The sequence below is a fragment of the Rosa chinensis genome, chromosome 7 (assembly GCF_002994745.2).
Source record: "Rosa chinensis cultivar Old Blush chromosome 7, RchiOBHm-V2, whole genome shotgun sequence".
NCBI lineage: Eukaryota > Viridiplantae > Streptophyta > Magnoliopsida > Rosales > Rosaceae > Rosa > Rosa chinensis.
The window spans coordinates 52,562,824-52,578,316 of NC_037094.1; the positions used below are offsets into that span (position 1 = coordinate 52,562,824).

Here is a 15,493-nt window from a genome sequence, read left to right on the forward strand (position 1 = left end):
AGAAATGAACCTGCATGACAAAGGATCTGCAGTCCTTTTATACCTTTGATCTTAACTATTAGGATTGCTTGAAACACAGAAATGCAGAAGCCTAATGTCTTCATGTCAAATATGGTACTCAAAGATTTAAGGCCTTGAATGCAGGATATATCATTTTGACAGAAAGTATTAGCCTTGTATGAGTGAAGCCAGATGGATGTGCTGTAGAATGAAGAAACCCTTGGTGATAAAGTTTCCTGCATTTATTACAAAAATATATGACCATATTCCTGGCCTTTCCAAACACTGGAAAGGAAAATGGATGGGAATTTCAATTTCCCATCCCCTTGGAAAGAGCAAGGAATTGATTTCCATTCCTTTCTTTCTGTGTAAATTAAGTCAGCATCAATGTAGGAGACTATACGAGCAGAAACCTCGAGGAGGGATCGTATAAATTCACAACTCATACACACACAGAGTGATAACAAAAAACTTCTCTAATTCTCTCTCTGTGTGGCCTCTGAAATAGGGTCTCTTTGTTCTTGGCTTCACTCTTCCTCTACCTGAGTTGAGTTTCCTTTCGAGACGATCTTATATGCTTTTATTCCAATCGTACCATCTCTTTCACTCTACGGTTTTTTTCCTTGTTCCAATTGTCCGCGTGCCTGCTGTTCATCGATCGGACGATTCTCTCTCTCTCTCTCTCTCTCTCTCTCTCTCTCTTTTCCCCCTGAACAGAATGATTGTGGATCTTATGGTTAGCGTCTTCAGCTGGTTTAGCTTTTGGACTGTTGACCGTTTATGATTGTTTCCTTTTTCTTTTTTTTTCTTTTTTTTTTTCCATAGATAGGTCTACAGTTATTTGTGCTGCTGACTTATAGAACTGCATATGGCTTACATGTTTAAAAATCAGTGTCTTTTTCTCAAATCAAAAATTAATTTTTCTTTACTCATATAACTTAAGTCATTGCAATTGTCTGCGTGAGTCTTCTAAGTAATGCAAGTATTGCCGTACTTTTGTCATTCTGAAGCAGTGAGAAAAGATAATATAATATAGACTATATGCTTGCTAGGTATACTCTTTCTACTTGCAATATTTTCCTTATTTATGAAGCATTGACAAAATATAAAACATATATTGGTTGCAGGTATTCTGATTTTGTATGATGGATGGAAGTTCGATTGATGTTGACCAGGAACTTCCCTTTTCTAATGCTGCTCGCACTGTGGTCTTAGTTGGACGCACTGGTAATGGAAAGAGTGCAACAGGCAACAGCATTCTTGGCAAAAATGCCTTCAAGGCCAAGCGTAGCTCTAGTAGGGTCACGACCACTACTGAATTGAAGACTGCTATCTTGAGAGATGGACAACAAATTAATGTTATAGACACTCCTGGTAAAGTCTTGCCGACAAGTATTTGTTTTGTAATTATGTATCTAAAAAATGTGTCTAGGAGTAGCACTACGAGTATATAAAGTAGTTGCATTTAAGAACCTGCTTTTCAACGGTTATTCTTTCCTTTTGATTTGTGTGGTATGCTGCAGGTCTTTTTGATAATTCTGCCAAATCAGACTTCATTGGCAAAGAAATTGTCCAAAGCATTAAATTGGCCAAGGATGGAATCCATGCTGTTCTTGTGGTTCTCTCAACTAAAACTCGCTTATCTGAAGAAGAGGAGTCTGCAATCCGTAGCTTGGAAACTCTATTTGGAAGTAAAATCTTTGACTATATGATTGTTGTCTTTACGGGAGGAGATGAGTTGGAAGAAAATGATCAGACTTTGGAAGATTATTTGGGCCGTGATTGCCCGGTGCCTTTGAAGGTAAATTTGTTTATTCAATTTTGTTTTCCTTTCCCTAGTTTAAAATGTCATGATAACATCACTACTTTCGTTTCCATTTCTGAATGAGCGGGATATGATATTCTTTTTTACTGTATCTGTTACATCATCGTGTATTATTTCATTTGGACTTATAAGTTTGATAAAGAATATAGTCAAGTTGGGACATGAGTTTAGAAGTATTGAAGTTCTGTTGAAGCATTCCTGTTGGTTCTCCATTTTTTTCTTTTCTTTGCTCCCCAAATTTGTTTCCAAATGATATCAAACTTAGTGAAAATGCTTGTCCTCTCTAAACTGAGACAGTTCTTGGGAACTCCTCCCCGTTCATTGCTTACATCAAATGTGTTTTTACCTCTTTACGAAAAATATTGGTGTCATTGTCGTTTGTTGTTCCTTGAAATAAAGTTGGTCTTTATTAACGATGTGTGGTGATATAAGGTAGATTGGTTCAAACGACCAGTATCATTAGAAGTTGCAACAAGGAATTAATGGAAGATCATTTTGACATATTTTATGTAAAAGTTTGCTTTTATTTTTATTGCTTGATCCAGTACTCTCTTTGATATAAGCCTATCATGCACTGGACTTTTAATCAATTCTTGCAATAATTTAGGAAATCCTTGGTCTGTGTGGAAATCGTTGTGTGCTTTTTGATAACAAGACTAAGGATGAAAGCAAGAGGGTCGAACAAGTGCAGCAGCTTCTCTCGCTTGTAAACTCGGTTATAGCACAGAATGGTGGGCGCCCATACACGGATGAGATATTTGCTGAAGTTAAGGTATTATTACTATGTTGTTTTCTGTTTTTTATTTATAGTAATTTCTTGAGATTATTACTATGTTGGTATTCAAAAACATTGTTGCATCTGGACAGAAAGGGGCTATGGAACTTAGTGATCAACAAGAAGGGGTTGCTTCTTTGAAGGGGTATTCAAAACAAGAAATATCTCATTTGAATGAGCAGATACAGCTTGCACATGATCAGCAGCTTAAACAAATTACTGAGATGGTATATTTTCATCTGCATTTTGTTTGCATCCAATAATTGCCATCAGCATGTTTAACAGTTGGCTTAGTTAAAACAACAACTTGCACTTTGCTGCATCCTGTGCCATAGTCCTGTGTCTATTGACCAACCCCTCTAAACTGATCGAGATCTTTGTATTTGTAAAGAATGAATTTGTGTATATTTTTTTTGAATTAGCTCTTGGTCTTATTTGTCCAATGAATCGAAAGAGCCTAAAAAACTTAAATTTAGAGTAAGAGATTTGAACAGTTAAATAGAAATCTGTAAACACAATATTAGCATTCATACTAAATGTGATTTAAGGTGGTTTAACACTCCCCACAACTCTCACAATCTTGGAGACACGAGATTGGGAGAAGTTTGAATTGTTGGGTAGAAATCTGGATACACAGAATAGCAACGACATTAAATGTGACTTAAGTGAAGCTTAATGTACTTGATAGTAGTTAATAAAATTTGTAGAATGAAATACTTATTGGTAGAATGAAACAAGTTAAGTGGCCATATCATCTTCATTTATTGAGTTTAGAATCTTGCATTGGGAATCTTATGATTCAGGTGTCTCCCATATAAAAACAATTCATTTTTCCTTTCTCTGGATTTGAAAAATCGAGTGGGTAATATAGATCTCAAAGCACAAGGTGTTTGCCTCTACTAATAAGTTGTTTTTATATGCTTGTAAATATTGAACTTTTACTTTCATGTATACTTTCATCTGAATCACAAATATGCAGCTTGAGTTAAAGATGAGAGTGAATGCTATGACACTTGAACAAAAGTTAGCAGATGAACATGCTGCACGACTAAGAGCAGAACTGCAGATCGCCCAAGAGGCTCAACAAAGGTCTGAGAATGAGATCCGAGGGCTTAGATACGATCCACAAGCAGAGACGAAGCGGATACGAGACAGAAACGGCAGAGGTCGCATATGCCTCGGAGACATATGTCCTATTCTTTAATGTAATGATTGATAGGCTATGTGGTAAGGACATTGTGGAGTTTGCGGCAACTGTTGCGACGTCTGGTTGATAATGGCTATTGTATCCTGTGTAAATGTGAAAGATGCTGGCTCACAGTTGGAAGTTTAATATCTAAACTCTTGAACTGAATGGGAATAATGTTGTAAGTATATTCATCTCTTAAGGAGGTTTGTATAGTATTACAACCATGTACATATAAAGAAAAGTAATAAATGCCGATCTAAGTCAACTATATCGATCACTAATGCTAATTGATACACAAAATAAATCATAATAAAGACTAATTGATATGATACAGCTCATGTCAACACTCCATTGGTGCATAGATGTCTCGAATGCCCAACTTGTCAAGTGAGCTGTGAAATACTTTACTTGAAACAGCTTTAGTCAGAATATCTGCAAGCTGGTCTTCAATCTTCACGTGTGGCACATCAATGATCTTTGACTCTAGCTTTTTCTTGATAAAGTGTCTGTCCGATTCAACATGTTTGGTTCTGTCATTTTGAACTAGATTGTGTGCTATGTCTATGGATGCCTTGTTGTCATATAATAGGTTCATAGCTTGTTTAGGCTTGAACGCCAAGTCTTTCAATAGGTTACGGAGCCACAACATTTCACATATTCCTTGGACCATTCCTCTATATTCTGCCTATGCTCTAGACCTGACAATTACTTTTTGTTTCTTTCTTCTCCAAGTAAGAAGGTTACCTCCCACAAAAGTAAAGTATCCTGAGGTCGATCTTCTATCAGCGATAGATCCTACCCAATCTGCATCAGTGTACCCAACAACCTCCAAGTGTCCATTCTTTGAAAACATAATTCCTTTACCTGGAGTTGACTTTAAGTAACTAATAATACAATAAATTTCATTCATGTGAGCTTCACGTGGGAAATGCATGAACTGACTTACCACACTCACAGCATATGCAATACTTAGGCGTGTGTGAGATAGGTATATAAGTCTGCCAACTAGTCTTTGATACCTCTCCTTGTTGGTGGGCACTTGATCAGGATATTCCCCTAACTTGTGACTTTGTTCCATTGGCGTATCAGCAGGTTTGCAAGCTAACATACATGTTTCAGTGAGTAAGTCCAAGAAATATTTTCTTGGAGATAAGAAAATGCCTTCTTCTGATCTAGCCACCTTAATGCCTAGAAAATATTTTAGCCCACCTAAGTCTTTCATTTCAAACTCAGATGACAGGTAATCCTCCAACTTCTTTGCTTCTTCTTGATCATCTCCTATTACAATCATATGATCTACATAAATAATTAGAGCAGTTAGCAAGAAGAGAGTATGATTAGAGTTACTCTACTTGTAGCCAAATGTCTTCATTGATTCACTGAACCTCCCAAACCATGCTCTAGGAGATTGCTTAAGCCCATATAGGAATTTCTTCAATTTACACACCATACCCTTTTGTGATGATGCTATAATTCTGGAGGTAAGTCCGTGTTTGATATATATATATATATATATATATTAATCTAATTACTGTTCATTTGGTAATTTCTGATTTAGGCGTGTCGTGGTGAAAGCCTACATCTGGCTAATTTTCTATCATCTGAATTCAAAACAGATAATGGATGCTTATAAAAAAGAATTGTGTGAATAAAAGTCCAACAACACGCACAAAAATAAACAATCATTGTCTGAATTCAAAACAGATGATAGATGCTTATAAAAAAAAGTTGTGTGAATACAAGTCCCACAACGGACACAAAATAACATCTATGACCTACACTCAAAACAGATAACGGATGCTTTGTAGAGAGCGTTGTGTGAATAAAACTCACACAACGGCCAGAAAATAAAGTGACCTCTAAAACATAATCACACAACAGCTGCTAAAGTTGCTCGTTGTGTGAATAACAGTCACCCAACAGCTAATGTTGTTGGCAGGCTGCCGATATGTTGCTGACATCGATGATCCCTTCATATGACGGTTCCCTCCAATCGACTTTCGTTAGACGGCGCCTTGATATACGACGGTCAGCCTCCATATCAGACGACAGTTTTTACCCGTTGTCTATTTCAATTTCTGTAGTAGTGTCGAATGCCCAACTTGTCAAGTGAGCTGTGAAATACATTACTTGAAACAACTTTAGTCAAAATATCTGCAAGCTGGTCTTCAGTCTTCACATGTGGCACATCAATGATCTTTGACTCTAGCTTTTCCTTGACAAAGTGTCTGTCCAATTCAACATGTTTGGTTCTGTCATGTTGAACTAGATTCTGTGCTATGTCTATGGAGGCCTTGTTGTCATAGAATAGGTTCATAGCTTGTTTAGGCTTAAACCCCAAGTCTATCAATAGGTTACGGAGCCACAACATTTCACATCTTCCTTGGGCCATTCCTATATATTCAACCCCTGCACTAGACCTGGCAACTACTTTTTGTTTCTTACTTCTCTAAGTAATAAGGTTACCTCCCACAAAAGTAAAGTATCCTGACGTCGATCTTCTATCAATGATAGATCCTGCCCAAAATGCATAAGTGTAACCTGCAACCTCCAAGTGTCCATTCTTTGAAAACATAATTCCTTTACCTGGAGCTGACTTTAAGTAACTAAGAATATAGTAAACTGCATTCATGTAAGCTTTACGTGGGGAATACATGAACTGACTTACCACACTCACACTATATGCAATATCTAGGCATGTGTGAGATAGGTATATGAGTCTGCCAACTAGTCTTTGATACCTCTCCTTGTTGGTAGGCACTTGATCAGGATATTCCCCTAACTTGTGATTTTGTTCATTGGCGTATTAGCAGGTTTGTAAGCTAACATACATGTTGTAGATACCACCTATATTACATATCGTCAAGAATAAGCAACGACCTTGTAGTGGCCCCCGTGACATGGTTAGTCCAGCCTACGATTTGCATCTAGTAGACTGACACCCGAGCTACCAAGCTATGGTGGAGGTCAGCCGGTATCTCGTTGGGAGGCCACCTCCTATGCTCTCCAAAAGGCTTTAAGAGAAACAAATAAGCATATATTGTCCCACATAGAAAATATGTAAATGGGAGGAGACCTCTTTAGCTATAAAAGATAGTCCTCCCCTTCTTAGAAAAGGGAAAGGATCCATGATACCTACACTTGTATTACCACAAAGGCTACTTAGCCTCACTCATAGTGAAATCTCTAAGTAGACGTAGCCTTGCCTCTTGGGCAAGGTGAACCATTATACATGTTCAGTCATCTCTCTCTCTCTCTCTCTCTCTCTCTCTCTCTCTCTCTCTCTCTCTCTCTCTCTCTCTCTCTCTCTCTATTATGCTTCATACTTTGTCTCCAAATTCTCACACAGAAACACATGTTTTCAGTGATTAAGTCCAAGACATATTTTCTTTGAGATAAGAAAATGCCTTCTTCTGATCTAGCCACCTCAATGCCTAGAAAATATTTCAGCCCACCTAAGTCTTTCATTTCAAACTCAGATGACAAGAAATCCTCCAACTTCTTTGCTTCTTCTTGATCATCTCCTGTTACAATCATATCATCTACATAAATAATTAGAGCAGTCATCAAGAAGAGAGTATGATCAAAGTTAATCTGCTTGTAGCCAAGTGTCTTCATTGACTCACTGAACCTCCCAAACCCTGCGGTAGGAGATTACTTGAGCCCATACATGGATTTCTTCAATTTACACACCATACCTTTTGTGATGGTGCTATAATCCTCGAGGTAAGTCCATGTATACTTCTTCCTTGAGGTCTCCATGTAGGGATGCATTTTTCTCATCAAATTGCTTGAGAGGCCAATTCAAGTTTGCAGCTAAAGACACTAATACGCGAATGGTACTGATTTTGGCCACTGATGCAAATATGTCTTGATAATCAGTTCCATATGTTTTTATGTAGCCTTTGGCAACAAGCCTTGCTTTATACCTATCGAGTGTTCCATCAGCTGCATACTTCAATGTGTAGATCTACCTGCACCTCACAGTTTTCTTCCCTACATGTTTTGGCACAACCTCCCATGTACCGTTCTTTTCCAAGGCTTCCATCTCAGTCTTCATTGCTTGGGTCAATTTAGCGTCTGCCAAGGCTTCCTGCACTTTAGTTGAAATGACAATAGTAGATAATTGGAATACAAAAGATGCATATGACTCGGATAATCTATGGGTTGATACATGATTGCTAATGGCATATTTGGTCTTGGCTTTAGGATCTGGTTCATCATTAACTTTAGCTCTCCTTCTCATAGATCGAGATGGTAACTGATACTTTGCGACCTCACTTCCTTCCAGGGTGGGTCTTGTTTCAGAGTCACCTTCACTATGTATACGGTCGTTAGACTCAATATTGGTCTCATCAAGTATGGCATCCTCATTATGCACAACATCATTAGACTCAAGATTTGGCATATCATGTATGACATTATGAGGCTCAGGATTAGACTCATCATGAACAACATTATATATCTATTATGAGTAAAGGGTTTGAATTTACCTTGGGAGCATCCTCTGGAGATACTGGTATTGGTGTCGTATGAGTAAGGGGGTTCTACGAAGAGTTTGTCATATCACCATTGTCTTGGCTTCCTTGAATATCATTTTCCACAATGAAATGAAAGTCCTCTAGTGTCAAGAAAGACGCTCCTAAAAAGGAGTCTTCCAGGAAAAGAAAATATCAAGTTCACAAAAGGTTACTTCCATGGTCACATGCATTTAGCGAGTAGAGGGATTATAGCATTTATATCATTCCTGTGAGAAGCATATCCCACATAAACACATTTTTTTGCACAAGCATCTAACCTACTCCTTTGATTACGAGGGATGTGGACATAAGCCACATAACCAAAGATCTTGGGTGGAAGAGTGAAGAATTGTCCAAGAGCTTCAAGTGGTGTTTTTGGGGTGAAATGGTCGGCTTCAGTGGGTGGCTTAAGAGCCTGTGGGGGTAAGCGATTCAGAAGATAAGTGGTTATGAGGATGGCATCACCCCAAAGGTATTCAGGCATATGAGCATCTATTAAGATTGAGCGGGCTACAAGAAGAATTTGTAGATTCTTTCGTTCAGCCACACCATTTGTTGAGGTGTTTGAGGACATGTGGTCTGATGGATAATGCCATTTCTATGTAGGTACTCAAGAAGGTCATGATTGACATATTCACCACCACAGTTAGAATCAAAAACCTTGATAGGAGTATGAAATTGAGTCTGAATCATGGCATGAAAAGTCTTGAAAGCATAAGAAACCTCACTTTTATGTTTTAAAATGTAAACTCAACACATTCGCATATAATCATCAATGAAGAGTACGAACCATCACATACCCGAAGAAGTAGCTGGGCAAGGGCTCCAAACATCAGAATGAATCAAATCAATGGTGCACTACTTTTATTGAAACTGGAAAGATAGGTTACAAGATGACTTTTTTCCCAACATACATGTCTCACATTGAAAATCGGATTCCTTACAATATTGAAAGAGCAAAAGAAATAAATTTTAAGATAACTAAATGATGGGTTTCCAAGTCTCTTATGCCATAACCAAACTTTATCCTTATCAGAAGAAGTGGTTTGCACTTTCACTAGCACAACGGTTACTAGCAGCTGTCATCTCCATGTAATAGAGCCCCCCTTTCTCAACACCACGACCAATTATCTCTCCTGTGAGGATGTCCTGAAAAACACAATATCAAGGGTAAAGAGTCACACAATAATAAAGTGTTTTGGTAATCTGATTGATAGATAACAGGTTAATTATGGGAAAGGGAAGGGACAAGCAAAACAGTATCAAGAGTCATCGATGGAGTCACAGATACTGTACCAACACCAGTAATGAGATACGAATCACCATTGGCATTAGTGACACCTAATCTGTGGGTTAAAGATAGGGTCTATAGTATACTTGGGTCATGAATCATATGATCCATTGCACTCAAATCAATTATCCATACATCCTTCCAATTAAAGCCAAAAAGTTTTAGAGGAGAACCAAGTGTACTTGAATCAGTCACGAAGGCAAATGTCAAGAAGTATTGTCCTCTAAAGCAACACATACGAGATTGACCTCTAAATCTGGAGAGGCAACCTGGAGGGAGGCTTTGACCTTACCTCTTGGTTTTGGACCAGTAGCATTCTTGAGAGTGGCTGCAATTTCCTTTGCCTTCGTGTCTTTGAGTTTAGCAACATAGGCATCCCACCAATCTGGATACCTTATCAGCTAATAACAAGATTCTACATTGTGCTTGGTTGATTTGAAATAACTAGAATGCATAGGACCCTGTGGCTTTCTCCATGAAGGACCAGAATCTGGACAAAATTTGGAGATTGATATGTGTGGTGGGTTCTATTTAGCCACTATAGCTGACACTTCCTTATTTTGTCAAACATCATTGTTTTAGGCCTATTAGCTTCAGCACTACAATTAAGTATGCCTCCTCAATTTTAAGTAATGGTATGGTAGTAAGCACCCTGTTTCTTACAGCATCAAGATGAGGGTCAAGACTCTCGAGGAACATATACACACGATGTATACTCATTCTCTCTGTTGCAACAACAATGCAGTTTGCACATGTGAGACTAAGAGGATCTAGGATATCAAGTTGTTGCCACATTTTTTTAAATCTTGCTATAGTGATCATGGAGTGGGGCCCCATTTTGTTTGGTAGACATTGTAGCTATTTGCAGTTCATAATATTGGGAATCATCTTGTGCCACTGAATATGTCAGCTTGATTGCATCCCAAATCTGTTTAGCAGTTTCAAGTGCCTCATAATTTTCTCTGACATCCCTGTGCATGGAATTGAGAAGCCAGGCTTGAACAAGACTGTCTTCTTGGACCCATGTTTCATATTCATCATCATCTTCAGACGGAGCCTTTTTCTTTCCCGTAATATATCTGAGATTTCCTCTTCCGGTAATATTCAATTTAGCATGTTTGGAAATTTTTCAAAATCTTGCAATTATCGAGCTTATTTGTCATGTGATCTGTTGCTCCCAAGTTTATAATCCAATAATCATCCATAGCACAAACATTGAGAGCAGTTGAGAAGAATTTTAGAATACATGAAGCTTCTTCATGTGGGACACAATCAGTTTCAGCAAGAAAACCAGCAAACTTTCCAAGGACTGCAGTGTGGCTTTCACTCCCAGTTATGGCTAGTTCTTCTTTTTCACCATGCATCCGCCTCTTATTGGGATAAGCAGCAAATTCGTTAATCAAAGTAGTGGGATTGGAGGTGAAATTCATCATACTCCTAGTAGAAGAAGCATCTGCAAGGTTTGTTCTATGTGATGAAGTACTCCAGCCTTTTTGAGGAATTTTGCCTTTGAAAACTTTGACTTCTTCTAGGATGGAGAGCCCAACATCTATCCTTGACATGCCCAACACCTTCACAGTAACTGCACTTCAAATAAGTTTTCTTGCCTTTGTATATTCTCACTTCACCTTGCCTGTGATTTGAAACATAGGCTCTAGTTTCAGATAGGCTTGTCTTGTTCTCCATATTCATCACCTTTTTTTGAACCTTTTCCCTTTGAATCGTAGCACATACAGTGTTGAAAGATGGAAGCTCAGCATTCATGAGAATATGACTTCTCAAATCTTCATAATCTGAGCTTGAGCTTGCAAGGAGTTGAAAAATCTTGTCCCCCTCAACTCTCTTTGCCAAAACACTAGCCTCTGTGGTATGAGGTCTGTAAACATCTAGCTCATTCCACATGCTTGTAAGACTACCAAGGTGTTGCACAAAGGACTTACTCTCTTGTTGCAGATAAGCAATATCTAGCTTGAGCTGAAAAACTCAAGCTGCATTATTATGATTTCCACACATCTCTTTAACATGTTCCCAGAGATGCATAGAAGACTCAGAAAAAACTGAAAATCTCTGCTATTCTGCTCTCCATAGAGTTAAGTAACCAAGACATAACAAGTTGATCCTTGCACAGCCAAGAATCATATGTAGGAGAGTCAGCTTTAGGCTTCTGTATAACTCCATTGACATAGCCAAGCGTGGACCTTCCTTTAAGAGCAAGTGTAACAGCTCTAGCCCAAGAAAGATAGTTGAATTCAACAAAATAGAGCTAAGGCGTTGATTTGGATTAAACTCAACATTAGAAGGATTTGAGGTTATAAGAGATTCCTCAGGTTTAGAACTAGATTTTCCCAGCTATGCTAAGCTGACGAACTCAGGAACTACACAAGAAGAAAATACATAATCAGGCCTTAAATTACTGCTCTGATACCAAGAAGAAAACTAGACAGAAACTTGTGGAAGATTTTCTGATTTTACTTCATTGTTAAAACTGATTACAAACTTTATCGTATATAGACACAAAGAAGAGGAAAGAAACAGACTTCCATCACCCTTAAAACACTTAATGAGGGCTTTACCTTAATTTAAGGAACAACCCAACCATAACTATCTTAACAACTCTAACAACTGAGGTAAGGTATTAACAGTAAAAAGTTAATGCTAACATCACTAAATAGAAACAACCATACTTCCAATAGCGTCCAACATGGTACAACATTGGAAGGGTCTATTGGAGACAGTTATAAGTGTTGATCTTCAACGTATACATGCCAAGCCTATGAAGCTATGTCTGTTGAATGTGATTTTCATTGAGTTTGTTTGTACAACTTATACAGCTTATATGGCAGCAGATATGCTACCGTTACATAGAGAGAATTAAGTGCATTTACAAACAAATATACAGCAGATACTAAACTAATGTTAGTACAGCAATTACAGAACAAAATAGAAACAGAAGGCTAGGTTATGGCTTGATTGTAGCCAATGATTTATTCTCTCTAACATCCCCCCTCAAACTTGATGGTCCTACATGGACAAGTTTATGAGTAAGAAGAGTATGATGGTGCTTGTGAAGGGGTTCGGTAAGAAGGTCAGTCGGCTGATCAATTAATGGATGGTATAAAACAAACACAATGACTACCAAGAGTGACCTTCTCACGAACATAGTGATAATCAAGTTCAATATGCTTAGTGCGGGCATGAAAAACTGGATTAGAAGCCATGTATGTTGCACTTAGGTTATCACAATGCAGTTAAATAAGAAATTGTATGTGAGAACCCAGTTCATAAAGTAGGAAGGTTAACCAAGTGGTCTCGGCACTAGCATGAGAAAGAGCCTGGTATTCAGACTCAGTGCTGGAACAAGTAATGGTAGGCTGCTTTTTGGAACACCAAGAGATCAAGTTAGTGCCGAGATAATAAAGATAGCCAGAGGTTGATCGGCGAGTATCAGGAAAAACAGCCCAATCAGCATCTGAATAGGCAGCAAGATAAGCAGGTTGATGTTGTTGACTGAAAAACAATCCATGAGCAAGAGTCCCTTTGATGTAGTGAAGAATACGTTTGGCAGCAATCAAATGCAGTGTGTAGGGGTGACTCATGAACTGAGAAATGGAATTCATTGCAAATGCAATGTCAGGGCTAGTGATTGTCAAATACTGGAGGGAGCCAACAATTTCTAGAAATGAGGTCAGATTGGCAAGAGAGTTTCCTTCGGTGGCTGTTAGGACAGCCTTGGCAGACAATTGAGTGCTGACTGGTTCACTAAGCAACATATCAAGCTTCACAAGCAGATCATATGCATACTTGATTTGGCTGATATGAAGTCCATGATTGTGAAAGGAGACCTATAAACCAAGAAAGTAATGCAGAGGACTAAGATCCTTAATATCAAAACCACGGCCCAATGCATCAATGAATCCTTGGAGAAGCTGATTTTCACTACTCTAACCACAATGTCATCAACATACAACAAACTTTGAACAAACCAACTGACAATAAGAAACAGGTCATGCAGTGAAACCAAGCACGGGGTGCCTGCTTGAGCCCATAAAGTGTATTGTTGAGTTTGCAAACGTGAGATGGTCGAGATTGATCAATGAACCTTGGGGGTTGAGTCATATAGACATCCTCCTTGAGGAAACCATGAAGAAATGCATTCTTAACATCTAATTGACGAAGTGACCAGCCTCTAGATACAACAAGACAAAGAACAATTTGAATAGTGGCAGGTTTAATAACAAGACTGAAGGTTTCTTCATAATCAATACCTTGTTGTTGATGAAATCCTTTAGCCATAAGACGGGCTTTGTGACTTTCCACTGTGCCATCTGGATTATGCTTGACTCGGAACACCCATTTGCAACCTATCGTATTCTAGGATGGGGAGGAAGGAACCAAGGTCCAAGTGTTATTTTTCAACAGAGCATTAATTTCATCAACCATGGCAGAATGCCTCACCTGCTGCTTGGATGCCTCAGTATAACTTGTAGGTTCAGCAAAATCAAGAGTAGTAAGGAGGGCACGAGGTAGAGGGTACTTTACTGTGCCATCAGTGCGTACTATTGGCTTGGCAGTGCCATCGCGAAGGCATGTTGTCATTGGATGAATGGGTGGAGGAACTGGAGGACTGGGTGACGGAATTGGTGGAAGGGCTGCTACAGGAATTGGGGTAGGGGCGGGTGCCGGAATTGGATGAGAAGGTCGTCCAGTGATAGAGGGTTAGGAAGTGGAGGATTAGTGACGAGCTGCTGGTCGGCAATGGGAGTAGCATCGGTGTGATGGCTGGGCAAGCGTGACGGCAGACTGAGTTGTAGGTGGTGATCGGTGACGGCGCCAGTAAGTGATGACTGGGGCGAGCTAAGCGATGGCTGGCTGGGCTAGAGATGAAGGAAGTGGAAGTAGAGTGGAGGTCGGATCTGGGGCAAGGGATACCAATGGTGGAGTTTGACCAGAGGTGGAACTTGGGTCAATGGGCTGCACTAATGGGCAGAAGATTGTACCTGCAAATTCTTGTAAGGAAAAGATGTTTCGTTAAATAAAACATGCCTAGAGACATAAACATGTCTAGTGGTGGGATCTAGACAACAATAACCCTTATGTTGAGGACTGTAACTCAGAAACACACACTCTATACTACAACTTGAGAGTTTGTTAGAGACAAAAGGTCCAAGATGAGGAAAGCAGGAACAACCAAAGACTCGAAGAGATAAATAAGAAGGCGGAGTACCGTAAAGGCGAATGTGGGCAGTGGCCCAATTGAGGATGGGTGTAGGAAGAAGATTGATGAGATAGACTGATGTTATGACAGCTTCGACCTAAAAGTTGTGTGTGTGTGTGGGGGGACTAGAACTGAGGAGAAGAGCACGAGCCATGTTGGAGAAGTGACGGTGCTTACGCTCGGCAAGGCCATTTTGTGTTAGGGTGTGGGGACAAGAAAATCTCTGTTGAATTCCCAAAGATTTACAGTAGTGTGAGAAAGCATGATTGACGTATTCAATCCCATAATCACTTTGAAGAAATTTTAATATGGTGTGAAAGAGATTTTGAATCATGGCAACTAAAGTTTGAAAATGAGTAAGAACTTCAGTTTTGCGACGCATAGGGTAAATCTAAGTATAGCGGGAAAATTCATCAGTAAAGAGAATGTAATATTTGAAACCACTAACAGATAGCGTAGATGATGCCCATACATCACTGTACATACCTCCAACAATATGGAGGATTTGCTACATCACCAAGCATAAGTAACACCCTCTTTTAGGGGGGCCCACAAGCCATGGTGGGGCCCAACCGAGACATGCATCCTGTAGCTCGATGTCCAAGCTACGCCAAGGTAGTCGGAAGCGGCCAATACCTCGTCGGGAAGCCACCTTCCCGGCCTTGCCAACATGCCTCC

The 15,493-nt window shown here is 39.2% G+C and overlaps 2 protein-coding genes across 3 annotated transcripts; one reads left to right on the forward strand and one right to left on the reverse strand.

Annotated features, from left to right (window-relative positions):
- The first annotated feature begins 455 nt into the window (after positions 1-455).
- LOC112175432 (immune-associated nucleotide-binding protein 9) lies at positions 456-4,024 on the forward strand. 2 transcript variants are annotated; one of them, XM_024313107.2, is made up of 6 exons: positions 456-546; positions 1,128-1,374; positions 1,524-1,801; positions 2,433-2,597; positions 2,693-2,827; positions 3,580-4,024. In XM_024313107.2, the coding sequence occupies exons 2-6, from the start codon at positions 1,143-1,145 to the stop codon at positions 3,802-3,804; spliced, it is 1,035 nt and encodes a 344-aa protein (XP_024168875.1). In that variant the 5' UTR covers positions 456-546; positions 1,128-1,142; the 3' UTR covers positions 3,805-4,024. The 2 variants fall into 2 exon arrangements, with proteins under 2 accessions (XP_024168875.1, XP_024168876.1); XM_024313108.2 differs by lacking the exon at positions 456-546 and adding an exon at positions 607-736.
- Positions 4,025-12,848: 8,824 nt separating this feature from the next.
- Positions 12,849-14,196, reverse strand: LOC112178145 (secreted RxLR effector protein 161-like). The gene is made up of 2 exons (XM_024316338.1): positions 14,056-14,196; positions 12,849-13,442 (listed from the first exon to the last, which is right to left on the reverse strand). Exons 1-2 carry the CDS (start codon positions 14,194-14,196, stop codon positions 12,849-12,851), a joined length of 735 nt encoding a protein of 244 aa, XP_024172106.1.
- Between the last annotated feature and the right edge of the window lie 1,297 nt (positions 14,197-15,493).